Below are 15375 nucleotides of genomic sequence, written 5' to 3' on the forward strand. Positions count from 1 at the left end.
CCCTTACATCTATAATGATGCATTTCTCAAAGCTACAAATGTAACTATAGTCTAATCATTGGCTATCTCTCTAAACTAATCAACCATCTAACCAATGATGCAGTTGAGTGTAGGGGACTCAAGTGCATTAGTAAAAACACTGATTCAGAAGTTATGTTTACCAGCGCACCTATTACCAAAATAAATTCCTTCTTCATAATTAATTCCAAGTCACCTGTTGGATTACTGAACTGAACTGACTGAGTCACATGTAAATAATAAACTCAGGAACATTAAGGTCTATGAATTGATGTTACCATTTTGATGCATTAAAACTCTTTTTTGTGTGTATGTTATGTCCAGTTCTGGTGTAGTGGCTAACATGCCTGACGCGGTGGCCGGCCTGACCCTGGGGGTTCCACCCTACGACACCGACTGGGTGGAGACCACGGCTAAGAAGGCAGCCCTGAAGCTAGAGAAGTTAGACACTGACTTAAAGAACTACAAGGGAAACTCCATCAAGGAAAGCATCCGGTGAGAAACTTCTACAGTGTTGGTAGAGAATGGTAAATCTTACAAAAGCTTACAAAACATACCTCCTTAAAATGTTTTCAGTTTTAGTAAATTCTTTGCCCTATTCGCCATTATTCTATCATGTAGCATTTTCCCACTGGCTCCAATAATGTAACCGACAAGCATTTAGCATAAAAGATGAAGACAGTAAATGAGATAACCTTGGACCTTGGGACCTTGGACCTAATTTCTTTATCCGTACATGTAACAATCGTAATCTTTTTACCTGTACCTCTACACAATCATGTAACTTTTACATATGCATCCCTACCATTATTTATTTCTTGTTATGTGGTAACCTGGAGTTTAAATGTGGATATTTTAAAAAAAGGACTAAGGATCTAGGAAGAAAATTTGAATTGATCGTAATCTGGACCATATTGACTTGTGTCCCATGCAGCCGTGGCCATGATGACCTCGGTGACCACTATCTGGACTGTGGAGACCTGAGTAATGCGCTGAAGTGTTACTCACGAGCACGTGACTACTGTACCAGCGCCAAGCACGTGGTCAACATGTGTCTCAATGTTATAAAGGTACGGAATGGCACACATGAATAGCCAGTGTAGGAACAATTTATGACTTTTTGATCATAGAGAGTGTAGTTTTGCTGCATTGGTTGCACCATTACAATGCAACGAGCTAAATTGACATCTAACCAATACTAAAACCAGTACCTGGTGGATAGAGTGTTCGCCTTGTATTCAGGAGGTTGCAGCTTGAATCCCTTAGCAAGTTATGCCAATAACTATTAGAATTGAGTATGGAAGTTGAACACACACACCGGTACCACTAAAGCTACATTGTGTAGAAACAGAGATAGGCAACATGTACACCAAAGTGTTTGGGAAGGAATCTAACTAACTTACCAGTAACTCAATCATTGTCATATACTAGACGCTTAATCAATTACTTGTAGAACTGATTCTTGGAAGCATTTTAAATACCTACAGCACAGTGTAAATGACACATTGTAGATACATGTATGCACTATAAATGGTCCACTATTAATATACATGTGGTGTATGTTCTTCCCAGGTGAGCATCCTACTGCAGAACTGGCCCCATGTGCTGAGTTATGTCAACAAGGCTGAAGCCACGCCTGAAATAGCTGAGGTAAGTCCATGTTTGTTTGTTTGTTTGTTCACAGTTATCACATTGGATGCTAGAAATTCAGTTGTAATTTGCTAACACTTATTGTGTTTAGCTGATTATATATTCATAAATGTTTTTAAAAAGAGATGACGGCTGTAACTTTCTTTGTATTTTTTTTTAGAAAGGAGAGCGTGACAGTCAGAGCCAGTCTGTAATCACCAAACTCAAGTGTGCTGCAGGTTAGTGTATAATATATTATGGAGTGTGAGCTCTGTTTCAATACTTCCTCTTCATTTACATGTATCAGGGCTAGAAATACTACCTGTATATGCTGTTGAGCTACTACCTGTATATATGTTAGAGCTGTGCAGATATTTCTGATGCCTACCTTTAACTAACATATACTGGTTTATGTACTAGGTATATAGATATATATATAGTATATGTAATATTTTGTGGATTTGGCTGCATTGACTGCTGCTGCCTGAAAATCATTACATTGAATCACTTTATTATTACATTGCTAAATAATTAAATTGTACCACTATTCCAGGCTTGGCAGAGCTGGCCACCAAGAAATACAAGGCCTCAGCTAAGTACTTCCTGCAGGCGTCCTTCGACCATTGTGACTTCCCAGATGTAAGTGTTGTACTTACAAGTATTTGCACTTAAAGTACATTGTGTGATATGCTGATCAATAACAAAGTTTGTGTAGCACCCTTCAGTGTTGTAACACAAAGTTGTTGTATTCCCCCTCCATAGATGCTGTCACCCAGCAATGTAGCCATCTATGGTGGACTGTGTGCACTGGCAACGTTTGATCGACAAGAGCTGCAGAAAAATGTCATATCCAGCAGGTCAGTGACTGGAATGTGCAGTATACATGCTTCTCTATGTGTTTATAATTTTGCAAAGGTATTTTGCAAGTGTGTGTGTTTTGCTGTTGATTTTGATGTTCTGTTCAATGTATGTTTCTGTTACACTGTATATGAAAATATATGCAAGTACAGTAAGGCTAGTCATTCAGTGGATTGCTTATTCAGTACTGTACACTGGAGAATACCCAGCTCATGTTGTCTGTCAGCAACAAGTTGGTCTTCTATCTGAGACAGTGTATTGTTTTTAGCATGTCTGTATTTGTGTACAGTGTGTGTGTGTGTGTTTCTGTGATCCCAATATACACAATGCATTTTTGCCACACACATCCTCAGTGCTGCTTTTCGTCTGTGCAAAAGGGGTGATGTCTGCCATTGCTGATTATTTTGTTTGTTTCTAATGTCATCCACAAGTCAGTTTTGAACTGTTATATCCAATAGCTACCCTGAATATCGACACAATACAAACTGCCTTCTACCTTTTTAGCTCTTTTAAGCAGTTCCTTGAGCTGGAGCCCCAGTTAAGAGACATCATCCTGAAGTTTAGTGAGTCCAAGTATGCCTCCTGTCTCAAGCAGTTGGAGGAGATCAAGGTAAGACTCGGTGCTATCTTGGTTATTTTTAGGTGATAATATCACTTAGGGGGATGGGAGTTTTGATATGAGGATATGTAACTCTCTGTAAATTATGTTGGACATAGTGTCTGGGTTACAGTAGCATGGATGTTTTCATTACTGTCACTTAGGATATTGCGTTTAAACATTTTTTTACAGTTTAGTTGTACACAGTTGCTGTATGTAAACTCTACATGCAAACTTAATGGAATAGTGCAAACAAAATGTTATGAATGGACATTCCAAAGAATAACTTAAAATTTGTAGAGAAAAGACAGAAAATTTTGTCTTCGGCAATACTTGTTGTGTTTCAGCAAAGATTTTCAACTTCTACTCTACTCTCTTCCTTTCTCAGGACCACCTTCTACTGGACATGTACCTGTCCCCGCATATCAACAGCCTGTACACCATGATCCGTAACAGAGCCCTCACTCAGGTAAGCTCCTGTCACACATAGCCAACCACAGCCTCCCAACCTTCTCCAGGCAGTGGTTTAGAGTAAGTTTCAAGAGCAAGGTCTTCTGTGGTTGGGAGTTGGTCAGTGAGGTTGCCTAATAGTCTTTAAAAGTCATGTACAGCAGCGGACTATTGATTTTCAAAATCAATGTACAATGTATGAAGATGAGGTAGATTTTTGCCCAATATCTAGGTTGTTCTATTCTGATGTGGCACTACATGTGGAGCCTTTTGTTTAGAAAGGTGTCAAGTAAAATAAAGTCAAAGTTTATTACACAACAGTTGTAAAGGGTACAATGTATGGCAAAGTGATGTATATTGCTGTATAAAGCAACTGGCTATAGTATAACATACATGTAATCTGATACAGTACATGATGATTCTAGGTTATACAATACTGAAATATGACACACTGTGTTATGTAAGCTTAAGCATCAGACTACTTGCTATTTACATTAAACTACAGGTAACATGATGTTGTGTTTTCCTGCAGTACTTCAGCCCCTACATGTCCGCAGACATGCGTAAGATGGCGGCAGCCTTCAACACCACTCTGGCAGCGCTGGAGGACGAACTGATGCAGCTGATTCTGGATGGACAGATCCAGGCGCGCATTGACTCGCACAACAAGGTACGGAACTAACATACATTGTCTGCAGTACCAAACATGGGTGCTAGGGGGCACAAACTACACAAATCATCATTCTTTTGACATGCCATGTCTCATTACAATTTAATTTCAGCTTTTTGAGTTATGTTTTTCAACCACAAAGCCAGAAACATCTAAGGCACACACAATACTGAAAAGATAACATTCTTGGCAAAGGTAAGAAAACATGGCCTAGGTATCACTATGAAGAAGACAATACTGAGGCATCAATTTAGCTTGTTTCATGAGACTTTGGTATTCTTTATTTCCTATTTCATAATTGCAGTTTTTAAGTTGACTCACAAGAAGTATAACAATGCCAGTACATGTGTATTGACAAAATTGTTTTCTACTGTCCATGGGTGCCTCCTAGCAAGCCACAAAGTAACTGCACCATATTGTACATTACTAGATCACAGTAGAGGAGACAAAGACTGAATATGTAATGTTGTTCAAGCTCCTGCCTGCCTGACCTCTGTATCAGATTTATGGTAATAACTGACTTATTTTATAGTACAAAAGAGATTAAATGAATTGTTGTACATGTATATTACATGCATTGTATACAAGTAAAGTTTAGCATTGTTCTAAATGTCGGCAAATTGACAAGAAAAGTGGCATTTACATGTACTTGTACATAGTTAACTTCAGTGCTGAGGTGTACTATAATGATACAAACCAGTTCTTTCTGCCTCCTGTTGTTCCACCCAGATCCTGTATGCCCGTGATGTGGACCAGAGAAGCACCACGTTTGAGAAGGCCCTGGGCATGGGGAAGGCCTATCAGAGGAGAACTAAGGTCTGGCAACTCATATCACTAGTAGAGCAAAAACTCTATGAGTACTCGATCAGACAGGAGAGTACTCAGTAGACAAGCCTTGTAGAGACCTGAGAGAGAACTGTCTCCAGAATAAAGAACTCCTATAATCAGTCAGGAACATTTAGAGATCTCTTCTTCACACCTAAGGTTGGGACTCTGAGTGTATCACTTGTTTAGAACAATGGATACTTTCCAACGATTAATTGGGTCCTGCCCAGTAGATAATATGGGAGAGCCAAAGAATGCAAGATGATAAAAGTATGATTTTGAAAACAACAAAACACATGAATAAAAGTAATCATAATGGGACCGACATTTATTATATTAACAAATTGAAGACAACATGTTTACAACCTCTTTTACACCAAGGCTACACAAATTTGATTTACTGGTTTACGATTCTGAAAACTGAACTGGAATGAAACATGAAAACAGAGTCTTAGGGGCAAATCTTTACTATTCTACATAGTTTCAGAGAGGGGATTTAGTCAGGTTTGAGGTTTACACCCAAATCATTATGTTGTATTTTTTCTAAAGAATTGTATGAGATTGAAGAGAATGAATTACAATGGCATAATGTTATATTTCACTATCTTCACATGTTGGCAAGGCCCTCTGTGTTGCAGAGTGCATAGAGGAGTGTAACTAAAGCCCCGGTCACAAAGTGCGTACGATTTCTTGCGATGGCATATTCCGCATATCGTACAATGAGCGCAGTAAATCGCAGAAAAATCGTAAGCAAAATCAGCCATCGCAACGCATCGGATGATGTTCAAAATTTTTCCAGCGTCGTACGATTTTGCACTTGTGTCTGTTTTGAATAGCCGCCTGGCCGCTTTATGGCTTCTTTAACCAACAAAATGTGGACATAGCTGTTGAATACCTTCCTATAATATCTTAAACTGTAAAAATAACTTTAAAAAAGACCATGACAACAAGAGTATTACAAGCAAAAGTTCAAATCAAGCGTGAGTACTGGTATGGTTATCTCGGCCTGCTTGCCGGCTCTACGTGTCAGGCTCTTTCGAAGATCGTATCATGATATGCTATCAACAAAAAGATGCCATCATGCAAAAATCATATCATAGGCATTATATCATATATATTTCCGACTCATAGAGCCTGCCTTTATGTTCGAGTTGTCCCCATGGTTATTACGATTATGGTAAACTGACCCAAGACCGACGAAAGCTGAGATTTGATCTAATCAAAAACTCACGTGCATGAAGCGATCAAACAATTGTCTGCATCACCTGTGCGGGGCGCGCTGTTCTCTGGTTGCGACTGTGGCAGTTGCGACTGATATATTTTCCCTTTTCGTCAATATCGACAATATCAGGGAAAACTGAAACCATCACAACATGCTAAAAATTCATAAATCTATAACCTCATCAGTAGACAAAAATTGCCGTAATGAAGTCTGCTATGGAGGCAAATAAAATCTTACGACGATAGCGAAATTTTGAACATGTTCAAAATCCATTTCAGCTCTATTTTTCGTCATACGACGCTCCCCGATTTACTATGATTTACTGCGATTGACGCGGGCACGCTCTTATGACCTCATCGTACGATGCACTACGCGCTTTGTGACCACGGCTTTATGTACTTAAACCATTGCTTCCGATTCTCCCCCGACTTACGACGCACTGCGCTCATACTGCGCATCGGAAGGAATCGCAAGGAATCGTACGCGCTTTGTGACCGGGGCTTAAATCCCTCATCTGTCTGTTACAGGCTCTTATTCTGCGTTCTGCCATGTTGAAGAACCAGATTCATGTTAAGGTAAGGTTTCATTTTCGTTTGTAGTTCATACATTGCACATGGCAGAGAATTCAATTTTAGACGTAAATTTTTTCTGCCAAAGCAGCTGAAAATCTGCATATGGCTTTACCAGCTTCTTGTTCATTTTGTTTAATGGTATATCAGAACACCCCTCCATAAAGGTGGAAACTTTGACTTGGCCGGGGATCAAACTCATGTCCTACAGAATGCAAGACAGACACTCTGCTCACTTTGCACCTGAATATAACCAAAATCTTATTCTTTCCCCATCAGAGTCCACCCCATGACAGTTCCTCTGGGGGAGAAGCATCCATCGCACCCGGAACAAACGCCAGCAACAGATAAACAACAACATGTGCTGTTAGAAAAAGATTAACATACAGTTTACAACCTGTAAAGTTTAATGTTAACATTATATCTACACAGAGGCATGTACTTGTGTAAATAAGCTATTAAGATACAAGTATTATGAAAGGCTTTCGGAGTGTTCATTGCACATTCATATGGTGACCAGTTACTCAGACATAGTGCGGTCAAAATTAAACTGACCAAGAAGACCACTCAGGACTGGTAAGATCTGATCTATGTGGACAGGTGGTCACTTTTGACAGGACTCTTAATGCTTGTGTCTTTGGGAAAAAAAGTATCTGAAGGATCACCAAAAAGTGGTGACATTGGTCAGGTGGTCATTTCTTTATTCAGGTTGTAACAAACAATACAGGTCATCATGTAGAGATGGTCACTTAGAAAGGTTTGACAGTAGTTTGAAAAAAAGTTACAAAGAGGTAGCACACATTTGCAACTCTCAAAAACAAAGAGAAAATGTTTATGGAGAAGTACATGTGAGAGATTGGTTGATATTCATGTATAACAATGTTTAATATGATGATTTATCAATTTCTTACAGTTTAGATGGGGTTCTGTCTATTTGTATTCAAAATGCTGTCAGTGGAAAAATAAGATAGTGTTGGGTAAAGTTTTATCAGAAAAGCAAGTACATGTACTAGTAAAAACTTCTGTGATGTGCAACAGTTAAGGAGTTGTGCAACTTGTTCATATTAAGTGCTTATGTCACTATAAGTTTTCCTTTGTACTGTCTGTATTGAAGCCTATCCTATGACGCTTACCAAGAAAACAAGAGGTCATTTTGTCTTCTTTATTTACAATTTGTGTCATTTCCTTGATCCCATTTGTTTGATCGTAAAGCTAATGTAGAAAGTATAATACATGATATTCTATTGCATCTATATTTTCTTTTAACACATATACAGCGAACTCATTGCTTTGGTCATGTCGTGTAACAGAAGAGTGTTTGGCCCAAAACCCAGAGTCTACACACACAAACAATGTCATACACATATTGTATTACATACATATGCATGCATACAGATTAACCAACTGAAGAGTGAAATAATGACAAAAACGAAGTTTTTACATGCTGTTGATGTTTTCGTCGAAACAGGATATCATCCAAGATGTGGAAAAATGAAGAATTTATTGATTATGCTACAAACAAATTCTTTGCAGTTATAATGCATTGTAGAATCATTTGTACCCTACAAATTCCACTCAGTGACTACAGGAAGTACAACAAATGCTTCAAGCAAAACAATTGGGCCAGCCAGACGAATTGACCCTAATGTGTGTGAACAGCAGTCGAATTTTAAGAGTGCACATCGAATGTATAGAATTTGCATTCAGGTAAAAAAAAACGAGTCTGGTCAACCTCCTTGGTCTGACGTTCATTTAAACTTTAAAAAGCCTCCACCCCCTATTTACAGTGGCACCGCCCGCTATGATCACGTGACCCTCAGCAGATACATACTAAGATTACCTGCCGACAAAGCCGGGTAAGCTCACCTTTCCTGGGCTGACGTGTACATCGTAAGACGGGTAGCTGAGAAGCACCCTGCTTGCAGAATTTCTCCTCAAACCGCAACACCACATAGGACAGACATGAAGACTTTACCTGTCCTTATTGCAACGGCAGGTCTTCTGTTGGTCCTTAGCATCTCCACGGTCAGGTGTGTTCCACCTGAGATGTCGACAGGTGAGGTTTGTCTATTTTGGTTAGCCGAAACTACCACGCCATGCTTATAGTTGTCAGTGCCAGAGCTATCAAACGATGTCCTTCTTGCCAACCATTAGCGTGATTCTTCTATCCTGTATGGAGTTTATGTTATTAGATTCTAGGTGTGTTTACGTAGTACGGTAGCGTAAAGTTTACACAATGTTTTCGGCGCTGGGAACAAAGGATCGCCGGCCCGTATTGTTTAGGGTCTCATCGCTATTATTATAGTCCATCGGGTCCAACCCACTTCTTTGTTGCCATTGGCAACGTTGTAACAACAACATTCCGTACCAGTGTAAGGTCTGTTTTAACGTATGTTTTATATCCATTAATAGATATGTACTGCCTTGGCTGCAAAGCAACTGTGAAAGGTGAGTTTAAGTTGCACTTACGTTTTGTTTTTCATTATGCGCTTCATTGACTGTGATAAGCCACAACAGTGCTGTCAATAGATCACGTGATTTATGGGCATTTGATCTACTTCAATGCACGCCCTGAGCGTAATTACAAGTCAGTGTAAATTGTGAACTGACGTGGTTACTTGAGTATTAAGTTACCCGTATACCCGTAGAAATTGTGTTTCAAAGAGGGTTACTCAAGGTCGGTTGAATTAGTGTCAGTCTTTCTATCTTACTACTATGTTAACATGTAAAATGTTGGCTCCAAAGCCCTTTAAAAACTCAATGGTGGCGACATATAGTCTCAGAAAAAAGGGAATATACCTCCTGAACGACAGCAATAAGGCAACCCTGGAGCCTATTTCAGTAATTCATGCACCGTCAACTCTTATATATCCACCAAATTTAAAAGATATACTAGTGCAGTATCAGTAATCCACGCGATATATATGCTTCAAATACTCTAAGTGTTCGTTTACTTTTGCTTTAAACATTATCAACGTTTTTTAAGGGCATGGTTGGAGGATGACATACTAGTACGTCATACGTCATACGATTTTGGGGGGTAGTCATGCATGTGTTCTGAAAAGTTCAGCTGTCTTGCCACACAAAACGATGTCTTACTTACTAGATCATTGTCGGTGGTTAGTTCTTGAAAATCTGATTGCCTGAAAATTCTATGGATCAAAATTGTATGATAATCGCACGACTTATGTGGCCGCGCCCCAAATTACAAATATCAATGTGTGTTTCTAGAACTGATAAAGGTGTTTGAGTCTGAGGACAACAAACACAAGTCCCACTCGGCCAAAGTATCCAAGGCCATGGCGACCACCTGCAAACACGACAACTTCAAACGGCTCAAGTACGTCCCTGGGAAGTACGTGGAGGCTTGTCTGCAACTGCTGGGTAAGAAACTATAGCGGTAACGCTGTTATCTCATTGGACTGTGCCGAATTACGCTAGGAAACTGCGGCAACTTTGCGAATTTGTGTCAATCTTCACTTACGGTCACGCTGACGTGCGGCGCATGTTAATATGAATGGCCACCACTGGAATTTCATATTATCAGTCTTGAAATAAAATATTGTTTGCAAATCGCACAAACCAATGTACAATGATTGACAATTTGATGCAAAATATTTGATGCAAAACATTCACAGTGTTAAAAGGATGTTCGCCGCTGTGGATGTTTAAAAAAAAAAACAATTTCATGCGACAAATTGGTTCGCGCCAATATGCGAATGTCTTTCGCACTTTGGTGCATGTGAGAGAACCACCTTACGCCAACAATAATCGCCAGGACCATTGTGATTTTACTATTTAGTTCTAGAACCTAACGTTAAATCTCTTTGATCTGGCGACATCATAACATTGCCTTACTTTGACGATGATACATTATCATATAAAGACGGCAACGTTCGAAGATAATGACTATAATCAATGCTGGTGAATGATACAAATGGTGACTACTTATATAATGTTGTGCACAGAGACCTACGCCAGCACGGTGGAGAGCCTGCTGATGAACACGGACCACTCCAACCTGGAGCAGGAGCTGTGCCACGACCTGTCAGACGCCTGTCATGGCGCTCCTGATCACAAACATGATCCTACGGTAAGTCACATGAAATAAAGACACCACCCCGCGGTATGACACAGATATGAATTGACAAATCCCCACAGTCAGCCGGCACACAAACACTTAAGCACAAAAACTAGCCTGATTAAATCTCGCTTATAGTGTCTGGACCGCTCAACATCCAAGAAGGGGCCAGGCAAGACAAAAGGACAAACGTGATACCACACAAACACGACACATCACACGAACACTACAACTGTAACAGAATATTAACCTCAACTCAGACTTGATGTCTCATGAGCCAACAGATGCTTGGCATAGAAAGAAAGTAAGGAACATGTGCGTGATTTCTGATCACTGAACTTGATCTTCTGTCCATGATCAAATCAAGTCTAGTTATACCCCCCTCACATTAGGCGAAAATCGATCGGGCGACGAGTCTGCGAGCTCTGAATTACGAGGAGGCATGATCCTGCTGCCGACGAGGAAATGGTAGATTTCCCCCCTTCCCGTCAGGGTCATGCCTCCTCGTAAGCTAGGGCTCGCAGACTCGTCGCCCGATCGATTTTCACCTAATGTGAGGGGGGGGTATTACAAACCTATCACATTTATAATGCTCTCTATATAGAGTGGTAAAATGATCAGTGATTGGAACTCTTCTTTAATTCAAGTCCTTTACCTTGCTCTTTTGTTGCTGTTTTTAGAAACCAGAGATCGTCGTTGATGATAACGGAAACGTCAAGTTCGTGGACGGAACTCACGTCAAGGCCAAGAGACCGAACCCAGTCAGGCCCAATTTGCACAGCGAGCTCTAATCACGTCGTGCGACCGTCGTGCGATCACAAAGTCGGATGTCGTAGGATAGTCTTGCATGTGTCGTACAAATTCAATTTTCCTGTTACGGGAAAGATTGACTTAGATCCTTGTCGGCGGTTGGTTCTGTCACAGTCTGCTTGATAATCCTACAACATTAAAATCGTACGACGACCCCACGACAAAAAGACCACGCCTTTACCAATGGTGTCTTGCCAATACTTGTAGTTGTCTGTAATGGCAATGTTTTTGCAATTGTAAGGTTACTCATAGCTGACCACTATATCCATGCGACAAGGCTGTTGAAGTCATAGCCGCAACAAAATTTATCAAATCTTTGTATGTTTATAATCTGCAGCACTGTAGAAAACGTTGTTCAGAGATTTTCAAAAGAGAAATGTGGATATATTAGCCATACGTTTTGAATACCAAATGTACAGAGAAGTTAGTACATGTTAAGCCCCGGTCACAAAGCGCGTACGATTCCTTACGATGGACTATTCCGCATATCGTACGATGAGCACAGTACATCGCAATAAAATCGTAAGCATCGCAAGCCATCGCAACGCATCGGATGGTGTTCAAAATTTTTCCAGCGTCGCACGATTTTTCACTTGTGTCTCTTCTGTATAGCCGTCTGGCCGCTTTTGTGCTTCTTTAACCAACAAAATGCGGACATAGCTGTTAAATACCTTCCTATAATATCTTTAACTGTAAAAATAAATTCAAAAAGACCATGACAACAAGAGTATTACAAGCAAAAGTTCAAATCAAGCGTGAGTACTGGTATGGTTATCTTGACCTGCTCGCCGGCTCTACGTGTCAGGCTCTTTCGAAGATCGTATCATGATATGCTTTCAACAAAAAGATGCCATCATACAAAAATCATATGATAAGCATTATATCATATGTATTTCCGACTCATAGAGCCTGCCTTTATGTTCGAGTTGTCCCCATGGTTATTACGATTATGGAAAACTGACCCAAGACCGACGAGAGCTGAGATTTGATCTAATTATAAACTCACGTGCATGAAGCGATCAAACAATTGTCTGCATCACCTGTGCGGGGCGCGCTGTTCTCTGGTTGCGACTGTGGCAGTTGCGACTGATATATTTCCCCTTTTCGTCAATATCAACAATATCAGGGAAAACTGAAACCATCACAACATGCTAAAAAATCATAAATCTATAACCTCACCAGTAGACAAAAATTGCCGTAATGAACTCTGCTTTTGGGGCAGATAAAATCTTACGACGATAGCGAAATTTTGAACATGTTCAAAATCCATTTCAGCTCTATTTTTCGCCATACGACGCTCCCCGATTTACTATGATTCACTGCGATTGACGCAGGCACGCTCTTATGACCTCATCGTACGATGCACTACGCGCTTTGTGACCACGGCTTTATATACTTAAACCATTGCTTCCGATTCTCCCCCGACTTACGACGCACTGCGCTTATCCTGCGCATCGGAAGGAATCGCAAGGAATCGTACGCGCTTTGTGACCGGGGCTTTAACATTAGCTTAAAGCAGAGGGTCTTTGAATATCGTGTCTGTAAAGTTAACTGTGTAACCGATTGATACACGTAATTGAGTTGTAATGAAATGAAAAAGGAAATATTGGATAATTTTCCATTTGAGAACTTATGAAAGCCATGATACTTACCCCCAGAACATCTGCATCACTCTTACTAATATCTTTGTCTAAAACTTTATTTTTGGTTATGTGCTTCTGTTGATGTTTTTTTTTACAGTAATATCAATTAGCAAAACACCCCACCGCTATTCTGTATACTGTTATACAGCGTTACTAAATGAAAATGATGTTGCTTTTATTTCTAATATAGTCACAATTGATTATTATCAATGCAGTTATGCTAGTACCGGTTACGTGTTAAAGGATATCTTGTTGTTGTTGTTACTGGTAAATGATAAATAAAAACAATTCACCAGCCAGACTGACTATCCGAAGTCTCATTCTCATTATTTTCTAGGCACGTTCTGTTTCAGAATTATGCTTTAGATTACTTTGAAGCGACCACTCGTGGACAAATGTTCGACTGGTGCACAATCCTCAATGCTCAATCAATATGGCCATTCTATTACTCATTTTGTGATTGAACAAGCATCGTGAGCTCGTTCTAACTGAAATGTCCAAAATAACGATTTTAGGATCGAAAATAAGCCAGCACAAATTTCAGGGAAGCCTATCATCTCATCATCAATGGACAAAGACACAATTTGCATACCATACATGTTTGCCGCACGATAGACATTCTAAGAAATCGTGGATCACCTGCTTAGTTTTCACGAGCATCTCCTGGAGCAAACATGTTGGAATGTTACGTCATACAGACTAGGGGTGGGTACCGGTACAGAAAATTCAGGTCCAGGTCCGGTTCAGGTCCAAAGGATCAGCTGGATCTGATTCAGTATGGCTCATACCAATGGTCCATTTCACTACAAAGAAATATGTTTGGTGGAGTATTAGACTTACACTAGCGTTTTAAAATCATACAATGCTAACTGCCTCTGTACGAAAGACTGTAAAACTTGGTAGAAATGACTATTAACTAAAATCTACTTCACTCTTGTTATTTTCTTTCACCTGCAAGCGCCAAAACGTGTGAATGCCTGATCAAATAATCTGTAAAAATTCTAAGCGGTCCAACATCCGGTACACCTAATTTTTTCAGGTCCGGTTTTTCTGGACCGGTCCAATAAGAAAAACCGGTTTTGTACCGGTACAGTGTACCGGTACCCAGCCCTAATACAGACGCTATCTTGTTTCAGTGTTCAGTTGATGACGTCACGTCTATGCTTACGTCAATATTGTCTGCTTGTCAAGGTTGTACTTAACCCTCGAAGGAACGATACTTAAATAGCTGCGGACCACAGCCACTATACATAACGTTAAAACAAAATTTTATTGCATATTGATTAATGCTAATTTGTCGTTGGTAAGTTGAAAAATAGAAGTTGACTCTCTCCTTGATAATTATTTACTTGTTCATGGTAAGTATACAGTAGACTTTTGTGTTGATTCAAATGGTCTTCAGAACCAGGGACAGGTATGATTGTCAGGTAATGGTTTAGTATATAATAGACGTTTCTGTGTCATTGCGTGTGTTCAAATAGTGTTCCGTACTAAGGACAGGTCGCTAGCTGTTGTGTAGACAGTTGGCATAATTTAAGTTTTGTCGATTGGATTCCGCGATTGGACTTTATTTTGAAATGAACAGAATAACATGGAGCAATAACCTTTGCTTTGTCATAAGTGAAGAGTAATCAACAGCATCAGCTTATATTCTTTAACAGTACTGCCATTGTATAGCATCAGAGAAGCTTCAATCTCGCTAATCAAAAGCGCAGCCTAGCAATTCTTACTGGAACTGCAGATATCTATCTACACAGTCCTTGGTGCTGAACACTTCCTTAGGGGGTTTTATTTTTTGTTTATGCCAAAGTTTTGTTTTTGCCAAAGTTGTTTGATATCTCCTACAATAGCATAAAGACAATGTCTTTGTGCGATCTTGGGTGTCCCGGATGGACTCATCGTATCTTACGAACCTATAATAACGGGGAATCCTTTCCACTGTGACTGCTACATAGATTGGATCATTGACTTTATGTGATGTGAATGTTTTAGTGGTTGTTGA

General features: G+C 39.8%; 2 protein-coding genes across 2 annotated transcripts in view; both read left to right on the forward strand.

Annotated features, from left to right (window-relative positions):
- LOC118407849 (COP9 signalosome complex subunit 1-like) overlaps window positions 1–7993 on the forward strand; it is a 12516-nt gene extending 4523 nt beyond the window's left edge. The window contains exons 5-16 of the mRNA XM_035808390.1: window positions 343–513; window positions 953–1088; window positions 1591–1668; window positions 1829–1886; window positions 2201–2286; window positions 2410–2504; window positions 3010–3115; window positions 3492–3572; window positions 4086–4223; window positions 4953–5039; window positions 6798–6845; window positions 7119–7993. Of these exons, the coding sequence (XP_035664283.1) occupies window positions 343–513; window positions 953–1088; window positions 1591–1668; window positions 1829–1886; window positions 2201–2286; window positions 2410–2504; window positions 3010–3115; window positions 3492–3572; window positions 4086–4223; window positions 4953–5039; window positions 6798–6845; window positions 7119–7190 (1156 nt within the window). The 3' untranslated portion in view covers window positions 7191–7993. The remainder of the gene's footprint in view (window positions 1–342; window positions 514–952; window positions 1089–1590; window positions 1669–1828; window positions 1887–2200; window positions 2287–2409; window positions 2505–3009; window positions 3116–3491; window positions 3573–4085; window positions 4224–4952; window positions 5040–6797; window positions 6846–7118) is intronic.
- Window positions 7994–8679: 686 nt separating this feature from the next.
- LOC118407856 lies at window positions 8680–12162 on the forward strand. The gene is made up of 5 exons (XM_035808411.1): window positions 8680–8895; window positions 9252–9287; window positions 10071–10223; window positions 10808–10932; window positions 11601–12162. The coding sequence occupies exons 1-5, from the start codon at window positions 8802–8804 to the stop codon at window positions 11709–11711; spliced, it is 519 nt and encodes a 172-aa protein (XP_035664304.1). The 5' UTR covers window positions 8680–8801; the 3' UTR covers window positions 11712–12162.
- The last annotated feature ends 3213 nt before the right edge of the window (window positions 12163–15375 follow it).

The sequence above is a fragment of the Branchiostoma floridae genome, unplaced genomic scaffold (genome assembly GCF_000003815.2).
Source record: "Branchiostoma floridae strain S238N-H82 unplaced genomic scaffold, Bfl_VNyyK Sc7u5tJ_1494, whole genome shotgun sequence".
Lineage (NCBI taxonomy): Eukaryota > Metazoa > Chordata > Leptocardii > Amphioxiformes > Branchiostomatidae > Branchiostoma > Branchiostoma floridae.

Excerpts from the sequence above, each read along its gene's own strand:
- LOC118407856 (XM_035808411.1), top strand. The coding sequence starts at position 8,802 with ATGAAGACTTTACCTGTCCTTATTGCAACGGCAGGTCTTCTGTTGGTC. Across the intron at positions 9,288-10,070 it reads CTGCAAAGCAACTGTGAAAG|AACTGATAAAGGTGTTTGAG; the intron begins GTGAGTTTAAGT and ends GTGTGTTTCTAG. Across the intron at positions 10,933-11,600 it reads ATCACAAACATGATCCTACG|AAACCAGAGATCGTCGTTGA; the intron begins GTAAGTCACATG and ends TGCTGTTTTTAG.